The following is a 17,956-nucleotide window of genomic DNA, read 5'->3' on the forward strand; positions in this document are numbered from 1 at the left end:
TTACTTGCCATGCATTAGGATCAAAATTTTAAATGGCGAACTATAGCATTTGAAGTGGCGTCACGGTAAAGTTACGTTTGTTTTGCGCTAAATAAATTTATTGCAAATAGCGCGGTATAGCGTGATTTAGCGCTAAATTTGGACCTCAATTTAGCACCACGCTAAGCTATGCCAAGCTTTGCATCTTATGGCTGGATGCCAGGCTTTGTTTTGCTATGGCTGGATGCCAGGTCCATTGACATATGTATGTATGTCAAATTGTCAAGTATACCTATATAGTATGTGATATTGATGCCTAATATTGTCTGCTTTGTTAAAATTTCTATATGATTTAAGCAAAAATGCTTAATAGAGCTTAGCTTCCCTATTTGTTTTTTATAGCTTCTGGCCGATCCGCCACTAAATGGCATAGCCCACTGTTTAAAACTTTAATTAGGAAATACTCCCTCCGTAAATTTTAATATAGTGACCTGAAAGATCTTATATTTCGATATAGTGGGAGTACTATATACAAGTGTGTGCACCCATTGCCCTTGTATGTTTACATCAATCTAGAGAAAGGACAACTCCAGTTGTGCAATTTGGATGCAACTTGCTTTATTTTGCTTAGTGATGGCTCAACGAGGACGAGCACGTGGTACTAATGTGGAATTTCAACTTGGATCATACGGTACACAATTGTTTAAAATACAATTAAGATGGGTGGCTAGTTTTTGCAAACCAAATTTACCATCATCACATCAATATAAATTATCATGAAAACATTTAATTTGTCATGCCTAAAAATCTGACATCATATTTTTAGCATTTTCCTTTTTTTACTATATGGCCGAGCGATAATTAATTAATTGTTTAATTGTAATGGCACTTGCCAACGACTTGTAATGAGATCGTATTCCACGTGATTCTTTCCCTAGGATATGTTATCAATGAAAGATACCCCACTTTATAGTCCAGTGCGCTTGTTAGTAGATAAAATAAGCAAGTCAACGCTTTGGTAATGCAACTGTTCAATAATAGCCCTCGCAAAAAAAAACGGTTCAATGATATGGGATTATATTCACCAAATAAACAGAGCACAGCACGGCGTGGGTACACTCCTCGCACCTCTGTTTTTTGTGTTTTTGTTTTTGTGTTTTTGTTGGTGGTGGCAGCAAGCTTCAAGGCACATTGTGCAAATAAGAGTGGTAGTTAGCCCAAAGAAAAGGCGTGAATACGTGATACGATCATGGGGTAGAGCAAACAGCACCCCGCGTCGACAACTCATTTGATTGCAAATTTTTTAGGTAGCTTACCAAGCTGATCCCTTGGTGTCCACAACTCATTTGATCAGTAAAAGCTGCACACTGGTAAGCAAAATTACATTTGGGAGAACCATGGTATGCATACCAAGGCAAAATCACAGTTGGATCTGACATCAAGATCCTTGGTATGCGTAGTCCTTTGACTCAACCAAGCTAACTTTATAGAGGAATGTTGTTAATAGTATTGCATGGCCAATCCAACAGGCTGCCTCACCGCCTCCTAGAACAGATCCCGGTGTCGTTCATTTCAGGATGGGGGTCCAATACCGGCGCACGTGTATCATGGCCCCCAAAATCCACTCTCACACTACTATAATTTCGACAGTCAATATAACTTCACCCTGCCTCAGCTGCAAGAGCCTGAAAAACAGCACCCACCGGTAGAAGCAAATCTCGTACTAATAAAGTTACAGAAGTGAAACACTGCACCGTAAAATTGAATGAGAAAAAAAAAATGCTCCGCCTCCAAGTCTATACACTATACTGAAAAAAATGGAGAACCCTGCCAACTCGAGTTCAACCCTTTCCATTGGAGGAGCAACGAAGTGGTATGTGGTAACTGATATGCAACAAGAAAAACTCTCTTAACCAGTTGCACTGCCATCCTTGCTCTAAGATCCACTGTCAGCTGGGGAATCGCAGGTAACAGATCCGACGAAAGTCATATGACAGCATAGCGGGCTCACTTGGGCAACAGATTGCAACAACGTGCAAGCCGCGCCTGCTGAGGGTTAGCTCAGAAATGACAGTGGGGCAAGAAGGGGAACTCAGAAACCGAAAACAAGACATACGGGCGTGTACAATTATTTCCTGCCTTCACAGCCATCTCGCTCAAACTTGCAATTACGGAACTTCTTCGGGGGTCACAGATTGCAATGAATTTCCGATGAATCGTGTCCACGGAATTCAGACACAACAATCAGGGAACACGACTGTCATTCCTAGAGTATCTGCCAGAAGGAATCCTTTGTACCATTGGCTGGAAATCTGGCTTGTAGCGCTTATTATTATAATTGGATGCAAATGACCTGTGGAAAGAGCAAAAACTATTCTGGTCATAACTCAGCTCACCCTCATCCACTACCTAAACTGAGGAACGTAAGCATAAAACTGACTATAATGCTAGAACAGCACAGCATGTGTCGCATAGCTCAGTACAGAGGCAATATATTGAACTCTCAACTTCCTTCAAGCTAAATATAATTAAACAAGCATCATTTCCACTAGCCTGGAATCTACGGAATGAAACTTCCTCCAAACACTTGTATCAAGGGTTTACAATCTGAAGTCAGAGGGATGGTCACTTCTATTTCTTTAATTATCTAACTTAAACATCAAACAAGTGAGCCTCATTGTGTAAGCTGCTTATTTCTGTCTAAGCAGTGTGGGGTTCCTATATTATGTGCCAGATGTGCTGTAACCTGATATCATGTTCTGCTTCTATGAAAAGGCAGAAGGTATCTCTTGTTCGAATAAAAACCTAGTACTATGGCAAAACGTCCGAGATACCTCATTTCAAAAGAAATTTCTCGGATCACACCAATAACGAGTGCTAAATGTTACAGATCTACAGCAAACAAGAGACTAGCGAACAATCACCTTGGAGATCCAGGCCGTTTCTGTGGACGTTGACCAAGCATGTATCTCAGAGTCCCGAGAGCCCCATCAGCAGCCTACAACACAATATGATGTAAACAACGGGTTCGGAAACACTGCAAATTAACTGTTATAATCCTGATAAAAACTCTTTGTCCAACAAATATCCATTCGAACCTTATAGTTCACTGAATCAAAAGAAGACAACAAGTGTACCCTTAAAATTTGAAGTAATGGTTTTAGAAACCTTAGGAAACCAATCAGACATCGCATCCAGAAAAGATGGTAATGAAGGCTGTGAAGAGAAAGGGCCCTCCCTATTTTGCTCAATGTAAGATAAAAATAGAAACCATGCAAGCACCACTGAGTTTATTTGTTGATTCCAGAACTCAAAGAAGAACGAAGTAAAGAAATAAAATAAATATTTCTCATGTGTAAGCTCACAACCTGCTCCTTAGCTTCCTCCCATGTTACTCCAACTCCTTTTCCCAGGATTTGCCCACCTATTTCAATCTGAAAAAGCCGAAGACAAACGATAAGAAGGTAGATTGAAAGCATGGATCTAAAACCTACTGAAAGTTAGTCCTAATGAAGTTTTATAGCTAACCCATCAGACCAAAATGTTTTTAAGGGAGAGCATCCACCAATGACGAGTTAACAACAACGTATAACAAATGTTATACTACTACCGTATAGTAATAAACAACACCATGTTACACTATCAGAAAAAGGCGTACAGCTAGATCTCAGACATCTTGTGCTAGCTTTTGAAGTTAATGGAAGCTAGCTTTTGTTAAGTACCCTTAAGTGTATATAGTGTTCCATGTATCAGGTAAAGCTTAATGAGTATTTATGGAGATGAAGTACTAACCTGAGCATGAACTTCTTCCCTTCTCAAACTATCTAATGGAGATGGCTGAGCTTGGAAAACTAAGTTATAACCCTCAGCTGTACACTGCAACAAATCAAAAGATATATCTGAGTTGAAGGGCACACTTGTTCAAAAGTTGAATTAAAGCAGCTACTTACAAGCTCCTTAAGAGCAGCAACAGAACCAGCAGATTTTGTTGAGTTATCAACTCTCTCGTGCATATATCTAGACCCATCCGACGTGCTTGCAACTGGTACTATATTATCTCCATCAATCCCTCTATATTTGAATGAGTTTGGATTGCTACTAAAACCATCATCCATCGGAACTGTCATCTTATCTGGATCAAATGACAGAAATCTATCTGCAGATAAATTTCATCGATCAAAACCAAGAATTAAATTTAACGAATATAATACAATATTATATATGCTGGATAGAAATAACTACGTGCGCATAGATCAGACCGTCAGAAACAATAGAAATTGAGAAATTATGGACAGGCAAAACAAATAGAGAAACGTTTCAATGGCTTCAGATGATTAATAGTTAAAAAGGCCACGAGTGTCAGAAATCAGGGCGACAATTTATTTCCAAAATTCTGAGACATTGATAATATGTCAGAAGTCAGCTACTAAAAAAAGCCCCCTTAAACAACTGATTGTCAACCACCTATTTGCATATTTGTCATTTTTCATCCGGAGTCAAGAGACTAGGGAGTACAGCATAAACTCACCTGCCAGATTTCTTAATGATATATTAGCAGCTTGTCGTTGAGCTTCTTTCCTTGTTCTTCCCATTCCTTCACCTACTTTTTCTCCAACAATCCAAATCTGAAAGATCAACACAGAAAATAAGGGATATAGAAATGTGACGTGCTAGTGTGCAAACGGCAAGCAGACTGGAATAATGAGCATGCAGCACAATACTTAAATAGTAGGCAAAAGTTAATGTTAAATAGTGCCTATCCTGTAACTAATGTTATCAAGATTACATCCTGACATCCATAGTAACTTCTATACAATTTCCAATAGAAAGAAAATGACATCCATAGAAAGAAAAATGTCATCATCCATTGGCAGGGTGGTTTATTAACAAAATGACGGTATTGACATTTTCATTCAGCATAAGTTGTACTTTACCTGAATGGAGAATCGCAACTCTGTAGTATCACATAAAGTTGACCTGTACTCCACCTAGAAACAAGTGAAGAAATACACCAGATAGGCAGATGTATAAGCTAATACTTACAGATGACAATGATATCTGATCTGTAGCATCAAAACTACCTTAAATCCACACTTCGCTGCAATCTCCTCCAATACAGCACCAGATGTCTCTGTGTATTGTACAAATTGACGTCCTGACTCCATTTGGCTGCTTCTGTTACCTGGATGAAAACGCTGGGTTGCCATATCCTCGCCTTCACATTGCAGATACAATTTCAGATACTATAGAGTAAAGCACAATCAAATAATTTAAGAGGGGCGTTCATGAAATTGCAAGCTTTTCAAATAATTTATACTCCCTCCGTAAACTAATATAAGAGTGTTTCGATTACTATTTTAGTGATCTAAACGCTCTTATATTAGTTTACAGAGGGAGTACTTTTTATTTGATCAGCTCTATGATAAGCCCCAGAATTAGCACCCAACAACCATGTATATAGGCTCACCAAACGGGTAAAAGGTGATCAGTATTATTCTCTTTGTTAACTGGAAGGAAATACACACCGATGGGTTTACATATACTGGAGTATTGGACCATGAAAAGGCGCACAAATATTTAATTACTTGGCAAAAAGTAACATCTTAGTTCAACATCTAACCACAGAAGACTACGCCAAATGAACAGTTGGAAAATAAGACATGAGAAACGCAGTTAGATATGTTCGTTTTAGATGACAGTAAATACAACTCTATAGGGATAGTACAAGATAAGAGACTATAACATTATATCCTAAATAGCTTAAGCTTCTAAGTTCGGTGGGGACAAAAGGACAATACATTATCCTATGCAGCTGCCATTGTTCAAAATATCGGCCAATAAATGAGTTAGCAGGCCGATCACCTATAATCCCCTACTTGTCAGCCGACCAAGCAGTAACCAGTTAACAATTTCCTGAACATTGGCAGCTGCTAACCTGAATGAACATCAGAAACATCAAAGATAAAAGGCATAGAGCAAAACATACCAGAAAATGATCTATATGTTGTAGGTGCCTGGTTCTGAAGCATTTGACGATCCTCACTGTGAGGTAGCTGAATAAATCAAGCATTTGTCACCAAATCGTCTAAAATCACCTCATTAACGAACAAAGATAAACTAAAGTTTGATCAACATAGATGACCACTCACCTGAGAAGAATATCTCTGGTTCTGATGGTTTAATCTATCGGAAAATATAGGATTATCATGAGCAGGGAAGTATGGCTGATGTGGTGGTTGACTTTTATCACTATGTACAGCATCAGATTCTAGATGAAAGTCCGTTGAAGTCCTATTTAAGTTTCTTGGGTCCATTTCATCCTCTACAGGAAACCAATTTCCCTGAGATTGCACTGGAGGAACTGAGGCTTGTACAGAAGGTTCTGCAGCAAAGGGTGGTGTGGGATCTCTTGTGTCTTGGCCATGCTGTAATATCAGAAGCCTTCTCCTTGTGTCAGGATCTAACTCAGACTCGGGAACCTCACCCTCTTCCCTAGCTGGAGAACCTTGCAAAGGATCCACCATACCAGATTGAGCATCAGGCCAGCTGACTGAAGGAGGCTGAGGACCTTGATCGTTATTCAAAGGCACCATGCCCGGTGGTGGTGCTAACGGAATAGATGAAGATGTAGCAAATTGCTGGTTAGCAGCTACTGGTATCACGTCAACATTTGTTGTCACTGGATCTGCAGCTTGCACACTGCAAACTGCTTCCTGAAAAATAATTTAGATACACATAACTAGGAGAGATCATTAAAAACCCATTAAAAAGGTAATAGCTACTAAGAAATGTGAAGATATTGGCCTCCGTTACATTGACATTTTTGTTACAACACCATAAGACATAGACAAAGGTTTAGCATTGCCAGTTAATTGTTTCAACAAAATAAACAAAGGTCAAAGCTAATAAACAATGGTTAGTTAGTTGTTTCAACAAAATAAAGAAAGGTCAAAGCTAATAAACAACAAACCCTCTCATTCACTTTAAGTAAAAAAGAACTCCTGCATATAGCTAATTTAGCGGTTACTATTGCTGGAGCATTCATATATACTTGTGGATAATGACCACCATGTTTCTTGGATATCACTTGTTTCACAGTTCATCTTTTTATACCGAACATTCAGAACAAGGAAGGGAAGGGCAAACCTTCATTCTCCTCTCAACCTCTGCATCTGCCATACCATCAAAAGCCATCTGATCTTTGTTCACATTCAAACTTGCTGCATTCTCATCCTAACAAGAAAAAATCACTGTTTCTCAGTAGTTAAAAGGAGTAAATCTGAAGCATCCATCTTCACAAAGTTTACCTCTGGAATCAAATAATTTCCAACATCAGGAGAAGACGGGACATGATTTAATTCATCGTCAAAATGAACTTCACTGATCGACGGTAGAAGACCCTCATCGAATTCCCTGTCAATTGAATAGTAACATTCTGCATCAGCAAACAATTCAACATTGTTTTCTGTGTATGTAACAGGAAACAAGTTTCTGTGGTACCATATAGCCAAGATGTTCTTACTTGAAGAAGCTACCCCTAACATTGCATGCAACATTTCTGGCAACGCAAAGAACTGGAATAGGGAAGTTCGCCTGTGCAAGTTAAAGACAGGATGACCTCTGTAAACAATACTGTAAGATAATCATATGCTGGAATACAATACAAAATAGACATTACCTCTGCTTGCGGAGCGTAATACGGAGAGAAGGCAGGAACAACATGAACTCGACATTGGTCCTTCTCCTCCCAAACTTTCAAACGGTCATCAACCACTAGGGCCATACCAGGGTGGCAAGATCCATCATGGAATACATTTAGCAATGACTTTTTAGAGCCTGGATGAGTAAATTTAGCATTAACCTCAAAAGGATGGAAAATCCCACGATATTATATGCATGAACATGGAAATTCCTTGTAAGGAGATTCACTCATTGACAAACTTGATTAAAAGATTATATGAACAAACTATGCATGTCTTGTAGTTGCAATAACTGGAAGCATACTAATACGTACCAGATTTGACACAGACAAGCCTGTGAGGAAGTTGAACAGAGTTTATCAGTCTAGAATCAGGATCAAGCAACCTCCACATTTCCAAGGCATAGTCCCTCTCAGCCATTGTGCACACATACACCTCGAAACGTTTCCGACCTCTTGCAATCAAGTAGCTCCGAAGATCATCCCAAGCAGGCCTTAACCGCACCAGAACACTGGTGTCTCTTATCTAACAGAAAAAGGTAAGGAAAATAAACTGCACAGTCTAACAACAAGCAAACATGGTTGAACCAAAACCCAAGATAAGCAAAACAAAGATCAGCGGGCCCAAGAATAAAGGACACTTGGTCATCCACAACATCAAATGCATGCAACTTGCCATGAATGCTGTGGTTAAGACATCATTTAATTTGATTCAAGCTCTGCACTGTGTAATGCAAGAACAAACTGAAAATGCTGTAACCAAATTGATTGCCATTTTTTTTCAGAAAAAGAAACATGCAACTTGCGAAATCTACAAGATACATTGAATGAATTATGGCAGTAAACTTCAACTGAACACATTATACAAAATATTATAGTGGTATGTTCAGAACATGTTAAAAATGACCTAATAAAAATACAGAGATGACATGCTTTTTTGGCTACATATGCTTCCACAGAAAAGTCATGAACTACGTACCGATGGATTTATACGTGTCAATATAATACTTTTCTCTTGTAGCCTGATAACAGGACGTATCATAGGTTGATGATTATCAGCTAAAGGTGGAACAACCTCAGATTGTACTTTATACACTTTCCCACCATCAGTAACTTGATCACCATCTATATACTGCTTTAGCATAGACCTGTCCTCTTGGTACCTCTTGATCTCTGCCAACATACCACTAATACGCTGTGGATCAATCTCTTTACTCAATTTTCTCTGGAGTGCATCAATTCTGTCTTCAAAAGACCGTGTGGTATTGGCAACAATTAGTGTTTCATCAAGGTCAAACACAATACCAAGGCATCGAAGATTCAACATACTCAAGCAAGAATTATACAAGCCTAATGGTACTTTATAGCCCCAAAAACATGCGTGGTTGGGCAAGCTACTCTTGGGTTTCATTGCAACTAAATGGATTTCTTCTGCTCCAAGTGGAAAAACTGCTGTCTGCAAACACGGAGAATCGATAGGAAGGAGATAAGATAAACAGAACAACTGTTTAATTAGGAAATAAAGAGGAAATAAAGTAAAAACACACCCAAGTACAAGGAGAATAGCAGGGTATTTAGCACATCTCTGTACAAAGATGCCTAACAAAAAAAAAAGAAATAAAAGGCGAAGTACAGGATATTTTGTTACAGACTTTGAGGCATGGATTGGCTCAAAACTATTTATACCAAAATCTTAAAACAGGAATATTCATAGCAATGCGATGATCAAAGTTACTACTACTAAAATTTATGATATGATGAACTACAAGGGCAAACGATGTAACTTAATATAGTTGTACTCTCACAAAAATTAAGTCCCAGTCACTAGCCAGCGGATGAATTCCAGGCACATTAGTGTGCTACACCCCAAAGCTGTTAAGCAACACTTCGCTCATTCCTCAAATATTTCTGTCGGTACATGGAGTTCCGCAGTTCAGAGTTCACATACAATTGCAGTGATGAACCGCTGAGAACAAGTAATGCTAAGTCCAAAGTCCATAACAGTTGTATGCCTTGAGAAGCAACAGTTTGCATTCAAGAGTCTGAGAATATGATTGATTTGTTTATGAAATATGAACACTGCTCTAGAAACCTTAGTCATTCAGCAATACCAGGCCAGGTTAAATATATTTCTAGTCTTTAAAATTATTCATGCCCAAGTTATATAGTACTCATTAATGCAGTAAATGTTTCAGGGGAAGCTTTTCACAGGGTACTTGGTGTGCTAAACTGCTAATCAATACTCCTTGTTCGGGTGAACTTGTCCATGTAAGGTTAGAAAAGGTTTTACTTCTACTCATTTGTTCTGTGGCTTGTGATGGTTGGGAATGATTCATGTAGTACCTTATTGTCTCTGAGGCAAGCGGTGTGCATGGCAACAAGCGACGACGGGGGCTCGTCGTCAGCGGTTGCTGGGCTTGGCCTCGACTCCATTACGAAGCAGAGGGCGCCGGAGGACACAGTGTGCAGCACGGCGAGCGGCAGGCACCGCTCGCTGGGCGGGGAGAGGCGGTCCACCCGGATCTCCCGCACCCACGGCGCCGCCGCCACGTTCGTCTCCCCCTTGGGCCACAGCTCCACCTCCCCGATGGAGATGTGCCCGAAATACACCATCGATTTGATCATTGTCCTCGGCACCAACAGAACAGATCACACGAATCGAATCCGAACTCAGTCCGAGTCAGTGTGCCTTCCACACGCGCGCGCGCGCACTGGTCTGATAGACCCTGCACGCTGGTGGATCTGTTCTTATCGCGCCGTCCAAAAACAGAGGAAATTAGAAGAGGGCAGAGGAGGGAGAATCGCGGCGGTCTTATGGTGCTTGTGTGCTTCAAATCGCGTTCGACTTCGCGTTCTTGGCCGATTCCGGCCGGGTTTGGTGGGGAGCCGGTGCAAATCCGCGGCAATGGCGGCGGCGGACGAGCTCGGGGGTGGGCTCAGTGGGCGGGCGGTTGGGTCGGGGAAACCCTAGCGTTTGATCGGGCTGGAGGATGGGGAAGACGACCAGCGAGGCCACGTGTATTTAGAGAGGCGGGGAGGTAGGAAGATATTCCAGTTTCTCTGTTGTTTTCAAACATGATATTTATTTTAGGACACAGCTAGCCAGCACCAGTTGGCTGGTTAGTGCCCCCGAGCACACATCCTAAAAAAGCAAATATCTGTCCACGCCGTTTTAAAAAAGGAAAGGTTGTTCCTATCCCATGTGGCTGTCAACGGCCACCCCACCACATGGTTCCATCATGTTATAATGCCTTTCTGCAATCATATGGAGCACACAAGTTAGAAAATGCATCACATGCATTTAATTCATTTAGAAAAAACTTGAAAAAAACTATAACTTTTAAACTGAGCGTCAAAATTAAGTTTCGTTTTTACCGTTTTGTTTCTTGCAATGAGCTCTTCGAAACAAGACCTCGTATGGGTATGTTTCGCCAAACTATTTTTTTCAAGCAACTTTGATGCTATCTAGGGCTACTTTGGTGCTACAGGAAGCAATTTTGCAGTAGACTGCCCATCACAATTACATATCCACTGCAAGCACTCGAAAGTTGACTACTAGTGATACAAAAATACTTTGGTGCTATATGAGGAAACATTGATGCTACAGGAAGCAACTTTGCAGAAGATTGCCTATCACGGTTACATATCTACCCCTAAGCACTTCTAAGTTGGCTACCAGTACTACAGGAAGCAACTTGATAGGACAACTTTGATGTTGCCTAATACTCCCTCCGTCCGAAAACACTTGTCATCAAAATGGATAAAAAGAGATGTATCTAGCACTAAAATACATCTAGATACATCCTCTTTTATTCATTTTGATGACAAGTGTTTCCGGACGGAGGGAGTATCACATATAAAGTTGCCTATCATGGATGTCTATCAACTCAAAATGTATTCCCCTAAGTTGAACAATATGACTTCCATGCCTAACGCCGTTTCAAAGTTGCATACATCATCTCTAAAGTTGGCTAACATTATCCTAATTTGCCTACAGGTACTTTCTAGTACCATAAGAAACTTCGCTTTAGAGGTAGACAAAACTTATAGACTAGTTGTTTGAAGTGGAAACTTTCCGCTAACTTTGCCTACAATACTACAAAGTTAGACAACTTTAAAATGACATTAGGCAACTTTGCCACGAAGTACTTTCCTTGAACATTATCCTAACTTGCCTACAAGTACTTTCTAGTACTATAAGGCAACTTTTCCCTAACATTATCCATGTATCAAAATAATAGGTGTTGATTATGTTACAACCAAAATGGTTTGCATATTTAGATGGACCAAATGAAAAGCTATTTCCGCGTATCAAATTAGTGGATAACAAAATATCTACAAAACTTAGGTGATTTAGGCAAGTACTGTCTATATGTAGGCAACTTATCCTATTGAAAAATGAGGACTAGGCAGTAGCCTAGTGGCAAGGGTGCAGTGGCACTTCCGCAATCTCATCCAGGTGGGCTCCTTCTATAAAAATATGTCCCGGGTGCTAGTGCCCATGGATCTCATTTTTTTATCCTATTGAAAATAGCAACTTTTGGGCAAATTAAATTAATTTGTTGCTAAAAATATCTTTGGGCAACTCGTGTCAACTCTGTAGTAACTAACTATCATGTGTTGGGAAAGTTTTGGGCAAAATAAAACCCAACACTCTCGGGAGTGGATCTCTAGGCAACTAGCGCCAACATCTCCAGCAACTAACTGTCAAGCGCTGGCCAAATTTTGGACACTTACGGCTCAAAACGTTGACGATGCCATCCCCTGCACCCCCACGCCGCAAAACCACCCCCGTAAACAAAGTCGTTGATTCTTCCAAAAACCCGGGGCTGCGCACAACCATTTTCAACCTCCCTATCCTGCCTCTAACACATAGTCATAGATTTGAGTATAAAAACACATGCTTAGGGGGGCGATTTTGAGATACTTACTGGCGATTTGCAGCCCAATTTCTCGACCACTAGCAACAAAGTTTTTCCGGATCTAGCTCCTCCCTGCTAGGTGGTCGCAACGCATAAATGGCAGCGTCCTCTTGGCTCTCGCTCCTGCTTCGCTTGCTGGTTGCTGGCACTCCAAGACCTCTCTCCTCCAACCGCTTGCTGGTTGCCACAAATCATATGCCAAATTATTAGGCAAGTTAGGGCAGGTTACTGTAGAATCATTGACTTAGAAGGAAGCAAAATCATCAATTATAAAAACTACTCAATTCTCAAGCAACAAGTAGTGTAACTACTACAACACTCATCAGACAGAAATCAAATCACCAACCTAAACATGCAGATCATGCGCAAAGTTCTTAGTCATTCCAGTCTGCAGGAAGATCCTCTATACGCATTATTTCCAATGAACACCCGAACACCAACACAACTTCACCATCCTAGTACCAAGAAGCAAAAAAAATTATATTAACAAGTTTTCTGTGCATCTATTTTCAGTTTTTCACACACAAGAAAACATCCCTCTGATGTCGCTAAATCAACTTCTGTGTGAAAAATATACAACTCACAACTCATACAAAAAAATCAAGCAAGAAGGAGGACCAATTCATGTGCAACACGGCGCCGTTTTTGTCGGGGAGGTGCCATGCTTCTCATGCGGCTGTATTCTACAAGAGCGCACCTGCTGGCCATTGCATATTTGCATTGCCCCCCACACTCACATGGCAATAATTCAGAGTTGACACAGGGGAAATACACAACCTCGGACTCATTGAAAACAACCAACGAATATCAGGATAGAGTGAAGAACTACGAATTTAAATGGGCAAACTGGACATGCATGATAAACCTGAGTTCCCAACAAGGAACCAGGCAGGGGACATGCCGACAAACTCTATCAGATATATGCAGTCTCAGGTAATGATGATGATACTTGTATTTAAACATACAGATGGATTATGTTCACCGGAAGAGCTAGGCCAGGGGCAAAAGGCAAGTGTTCATGTGATGTAGGCAATTTGCATATAAGTTTCAGGCAACTCCCTTTATTTTCTAGAACAAAAAATGCTAACAGCTAGCTACTGGGAGGCAGAAAAAACTAGTTAGAAACTACTGGGGATGTGTGAAATATACCTGGAAGTGGCTGGCATAGCTTCTTGGTTGCAAAGAGGAAAAACAAAAAGCAAGTCCTGCTGGGATGTAGGCAAAATGCATAAGTTTTGAGGCAACTCCTCTTTTTTGCTGAAACAAAAAAATAGATAGCTCCTGGAAGTGGATATTGAAGCTTCTTGCTTGGCCGTGTGCACAAAACCTCGAAAATGTTGCTTTGACAAGAATTTAGTGAGGCCTTGCAAACAAAACAAACCATTTGTTTAGGCAAGAATATCTACAAAAGCATATTTATGAAACTTAGGTGATTACAGTGGCGTTTTGAACAAAAAAATGTGGATCTATATTGTGTGGAACATCAAGTTGTTCTGTGCTTCCCTGGCAAATGCATCAGTGGTTGAAGGCAAGTTGTACTCTGATCTAAGCAAATTGCATAATATATCCTGGCAACTCCAGGTTTTGATTAGAAAAAGGATTGAAAGGTAGCAACTCGTACTAGGTTTGCAGGCAATTTTCATAGGTTCTGCAGCCAACTCATTAGTTTGCTAGCCTAAGAAAAATAAATAGTGGAAGTCAGGAGCAACTACTACTTTGTTTGTAGGAAATTTGCCTACAAGTTTTAGGCAAACCTATATTGTATGGAACATCAAGTTGTGTTGTATCCCCTGGACAAAGGCTTTAGTTGTTGCAAGCAAGTTGTGCTATGATATAAGCAAATTTCATACTATCCAGGCAAACCAGGTTTTGTTTAGAAAAAAGATTAAAAGGTAGCACCCCATACTGGGTTTGTAGACAATTTCCATAGATTCTGCAGCCAACTCATTAGCTTGCTTGCCAAAGAAAATAAAATAGTGCATACAAACTGCCTATCGATCCATTGAGCAAGTCCAATAGCATAAATGAGGCAACTACTTATCAAAACGTCATGCAAGTTTGAGCAAGTCCAATATTAGTAATGAGTCCAATAGCTCGATGCAAATCTTGACTTTTTTTCTGCTTTATTATATGCTCTAATCACTTGGACACAAAAAAGCAAATATCTATCGAGTTTTCATACACGACACATGTTCTTTATAATGGACACTGTTCAAAAAATCATCCTTTCAACGATTTATCGCTACTCGGGGGATGACCGATATGATTAATTGCAGGAGGTCATCCTGAATGCCCTTTTTGCCTGTCCCGTATATTTGTTTCTCCTGCATATAAAAGAAAAAATAAAACACAATGATGTCAATGCCCTTATGAACCGATTACTAATCAAAGACTACAACTACCTATGCATACTCATATTCTCTCATGATGTGTGTTAAGTTAATCTAACATAAGAGGTATGTGAAGTACACATATCATACTAAAAAAATGGACCTAAAAAATAGCAGTGAATATATTTCAGTTGTGACTGTATATTGTGCCTAGTACTGTAACAAACTCACACATCATATCTGGCAAAAACCTCTAACAAATGAGGTAAAAGGCAGAACCATATCAGGCGAACTAAGAATCGAAGTGTTGAACAAAACAAAATGGATTGTCCATTAACTGAATTTCCCTCCATTGCTATACTCAGTAACAGAACAAATGTTCAAAAGCAAAAATCTGAACATATCAAACAACTAACTAAACATATCAGGCAAAATGAAGAATCGATTGTCCACTAAACTGAAACTATTTCCCTCTAATAAATTACTTCCCTCTGGATTTGCATAGTTCAAACAGTGCTATTCTAACTAGAACAAAATCACGCACTCACATTTGGTAGGCAACACCTGAACCCATACCGGGCAAGTCATTAACAAAACTAGAGGGAAAAAAAACATGGCTCTGAAACTCAAATCTACAACACCCACCTCACTGGATCTATCGCCATCGTACCCACCCCCACACCATGGTAGCCGAAAAAGCCTTCAACCCTACCCTCAGCCAGTAGACAAACCTTGCGCACCGAATGCCCCATGTCGTCAAGCGCGCAACTCCCTAATCCATCCCCAGAATAACACGTGCTTCATCCATCCACCATGTGTGTGCCGATTTAGCCACGAAAAAGTGAATCAAGACCCGATGTGCTTACCAAGGATTGCTCGCCCTCTGCGCGACTCCGCCGATGCGCCAACAGCACGGCGGCCGTTCCTCCTGTGTCGCGCCTCGGCTAGTGCTTCCCTTCCGCCGCGACCTGCTCCTCTCGCCGCACAACCTTGGCTATCCTCCACTTCTGCTACTTCGGAAACGCCACACGCCCCTGGTCGTTGCACGCCCCCGGTCGCCGTACACCCCTCTTGCCGCTGCATGCGGTGAATCGGTCCACCTCCGGCGGAAATCAGCCGCGGATTCGCCGAACACGATGATGCCTCGCCTGATTTGGGGGATTGGGGATGGGAGACACCAACTGCCGAGGAGCGGCCGACTCGTTTCGAAGTGCGACCCGTAATGGGAGGGGTGGAGGCGACGAGGAGAAGTGGTGGGCCCCGGAACCGCCGCTTGCACCCAACGGGCTTGAGGCCGACCAGGCGAAGCCTGAACCCAGCTCGCGATCCGACCGCATGGCACCTGATGCCCGCGATCGAGATCGGACGGCGCAGAGAGGTGTGTGCTCGCGGCTGCAAACGAGCCAGCGCCCAGTTTTTAGGATTTAGGTTTATTTTATTACGTATACCTCTTTTTTATAACACATTACCATCCAAGTCATACACGAGCATGCACTCATTCTTATAACATACGCACGCACACCTCCGAGAGACTGAGCCGGCATAGCATCTTGAGATTTTACGAAGTCACCACAGACGTCTCGCAGTCGACGGAAACATCTCCTCCAACTAAATGAATATCGCCGTAAGCATGAAATAAATCCAGAAATAATGCGAGCACCAAAGTCTAGGACTTGAACTTTACTGGACTGAAGATGTCACTGTCTTCCTAACCATCCAACCACTAGTTGGTTCGCTACTTGTATCACTCTTGATTCTCCCTTGGCATAATCTGTCGCCCGTAGTGAGAAATCTCCAAATCATTCAAATTATGTGATTATACTCATTCCGAGCAGTTGTTTACACTTCTTTTCATGCTATAGGTACATCACTGAGCACTACATCATTGCAGTCCAACTGGATTTGCTAGTGTTTTAGAGCATTCACAAAGCTAGGCGTTTATGTAGACACCTTAAATTTAAAATAAATACCAAAAGTTTGAAAATGCATTGTAAGTGATATCGCTTTCAATGCTAGATGCTAACATAAGCGTAAACTCCAAAACCGACAGCTACTACGCTTTGTGTGGTAATAAAAAAAACCTAAACGTTGGACTCCTTTTGTGCCGATGCCAACCTGGCTCCAAGATTTTTTTTATCCTAGAGCCTCGCGTTGGACATGCCCTTAGCGCTCTATTAAGGAGATGTTTGACACAAAACCAAAAGCACTAAAAGGGTGCTTATTTGGCTTCTAACTAAAAATTAAAAGGTCAAAGCTTAGCATTATGATCGTTACAGTTTTATTGCTACTGCTTTCTTCATGACTTATACATGTTCCTCTGACTATGAGATTATGCAACTCCCGAATACCGCAGGAACACCTTGTGTGCTATCAAACGTCACAACGTAACTGGGTGATTATAAAGATGCTCTACAGGTGTCTCCGAAGGTGTTTGTTGGGTTGGCATAGATCAAGATTAGGATTTGTCACTCCGTGTATCGGAGACGTGTCTCTGGGCCCTCTCGGTAATGCTCATCACTATAAGCCTTGCAAGCAATGTGACTAATGAGTTGGTTATGGGGTAAAGCATTACAGAACAAGTAAAGAGACTTGATGGTAACGAGATTGAACTAGGTATGATGATACCGACGATCGAATCTCGGGCAAGTAACATACCGACGACAAAGGGAACAGCGTATGTTGTTGCGCGGTTTGACCGATAAAGATCTTCGTAGAATATGTGGGAACCAATATGAGCATCCAGGTTTCGCTATTGATTATTGATCGGAGATGTATCTCGATCATGTCTACATAGTTCTCGAACTCATAGGGTCCGCACGCTTAACGTTCGATGACGATTTATATTAGGAGTTAAGTGTTTTTGATGACCGAAGTTTTTTCGTAGTTCCGGATGAGATCACGGACATGACGAGGAGTCTTGAAATGGTCGAGACATAAAGATTGATATATTGGAAGGTTATGTTCGGACACCGGAAAGGTTTCGAAAAGGTTCAGACATTTTTCGGAGTACCGGGAGGTTACCGGAA

General features: G+C 41.0%; 1 protein-coding gene across 2 annotated transcripts; it reads right to left on the reverse strand.

The window, feature by feature from the left end:
* Positions 1-1,639: 1,639 nt before the first annotated feature.
* Positions 1,640-10,667, reverse strand: LOC119364922 (RNA polymerase II C-terminal domain phosphatase-like 1). Of its 2 annotated transcripts, XM_037630494.1 has the most exons (17): positions 10,022-10,666; positions 8,658-9,134; positions 7,994-8,204; positions 7,658-7,815; positions 7,502-7,572; positions 7,287-7,392; positions 7,126-7,212; positions 6,129-6,692; positions 5,966-6,032; positions 5,061-5,194; positions 4,914-4,967; positions 4,508-4,604; positions 3,930-4,135; positions 3,772-3,855; positions 3,348-3,413; positions 2,904-2,977; positions 1,640-2,332 (listed from the first exon to the last, which is right to left on the reverse strand). In XM_037630494.1, exons 1-17 carry the CDS (start codon positions 10,301-10,303, stop codon positions 2,224-2,226), a joined length of 2,847 nt encoding a protein of 948 aa, XP_037486391.1. In that variant the 5' UTR covers positions 10,304-10,666; the 3' UTR covers positions 1,640-2,223. The 2 variants fall into 2 exon arrangements, with proteins under 2 accessions (XP_037486391.1, XP_037486392.1); XM_037630495.1 differs by lacking the exons at positions 1,640-2,332; positions 2,904-2,977; positions 3,348-3,413; positions 3,772-3,855 and having other exon boundaries at positions 3,983-4,131; positions 10,022-10,667.
* Between the last annotated feature and the right edge of the window lie 7,289 nt (positions 10,668-17,956).

This window comes from Triticum dicoccoides, chromosome 2B, assembly GCF_002162155.2.
Source record: "Triticum dicoccoides isolate Atlit2015 ecotype Zavitan chromosome 2B, WEW_v2.0, whole genome shotgun sequence".
Taxonomy (NCBI): Eukaryota; Viridiplantae; Streptophyta; class Magnoliopsida; order Poales; family Poaceae; genus Triticum; species Triticum dicoccoides.

Excerpts from the sequence above, each read along its gene's own strand:
- LOC119364922 (XM_037630494.1), bottom strand. The coding sequence starts at position 10,303 with ATGATCAAATCGATGGTGTATTTCGGGCACATCTCCATCGGGGAGGTG. Across the intron at positions 5,195-5,965 it reads AACATATAGATCATTTTCTG|GCGAGGATATGGCAACCCAG; the intron begins GTATGTTTTGCT and ends TGCAATGTGAAG. Across the intron at positions 2,333-2,903 it reads AAACGGCCTGGATCTCCAAG|GTCATTTGCATCCAATTATA; the intron begins GTGATTGTTCGC and ends CTCTTTCCACAG.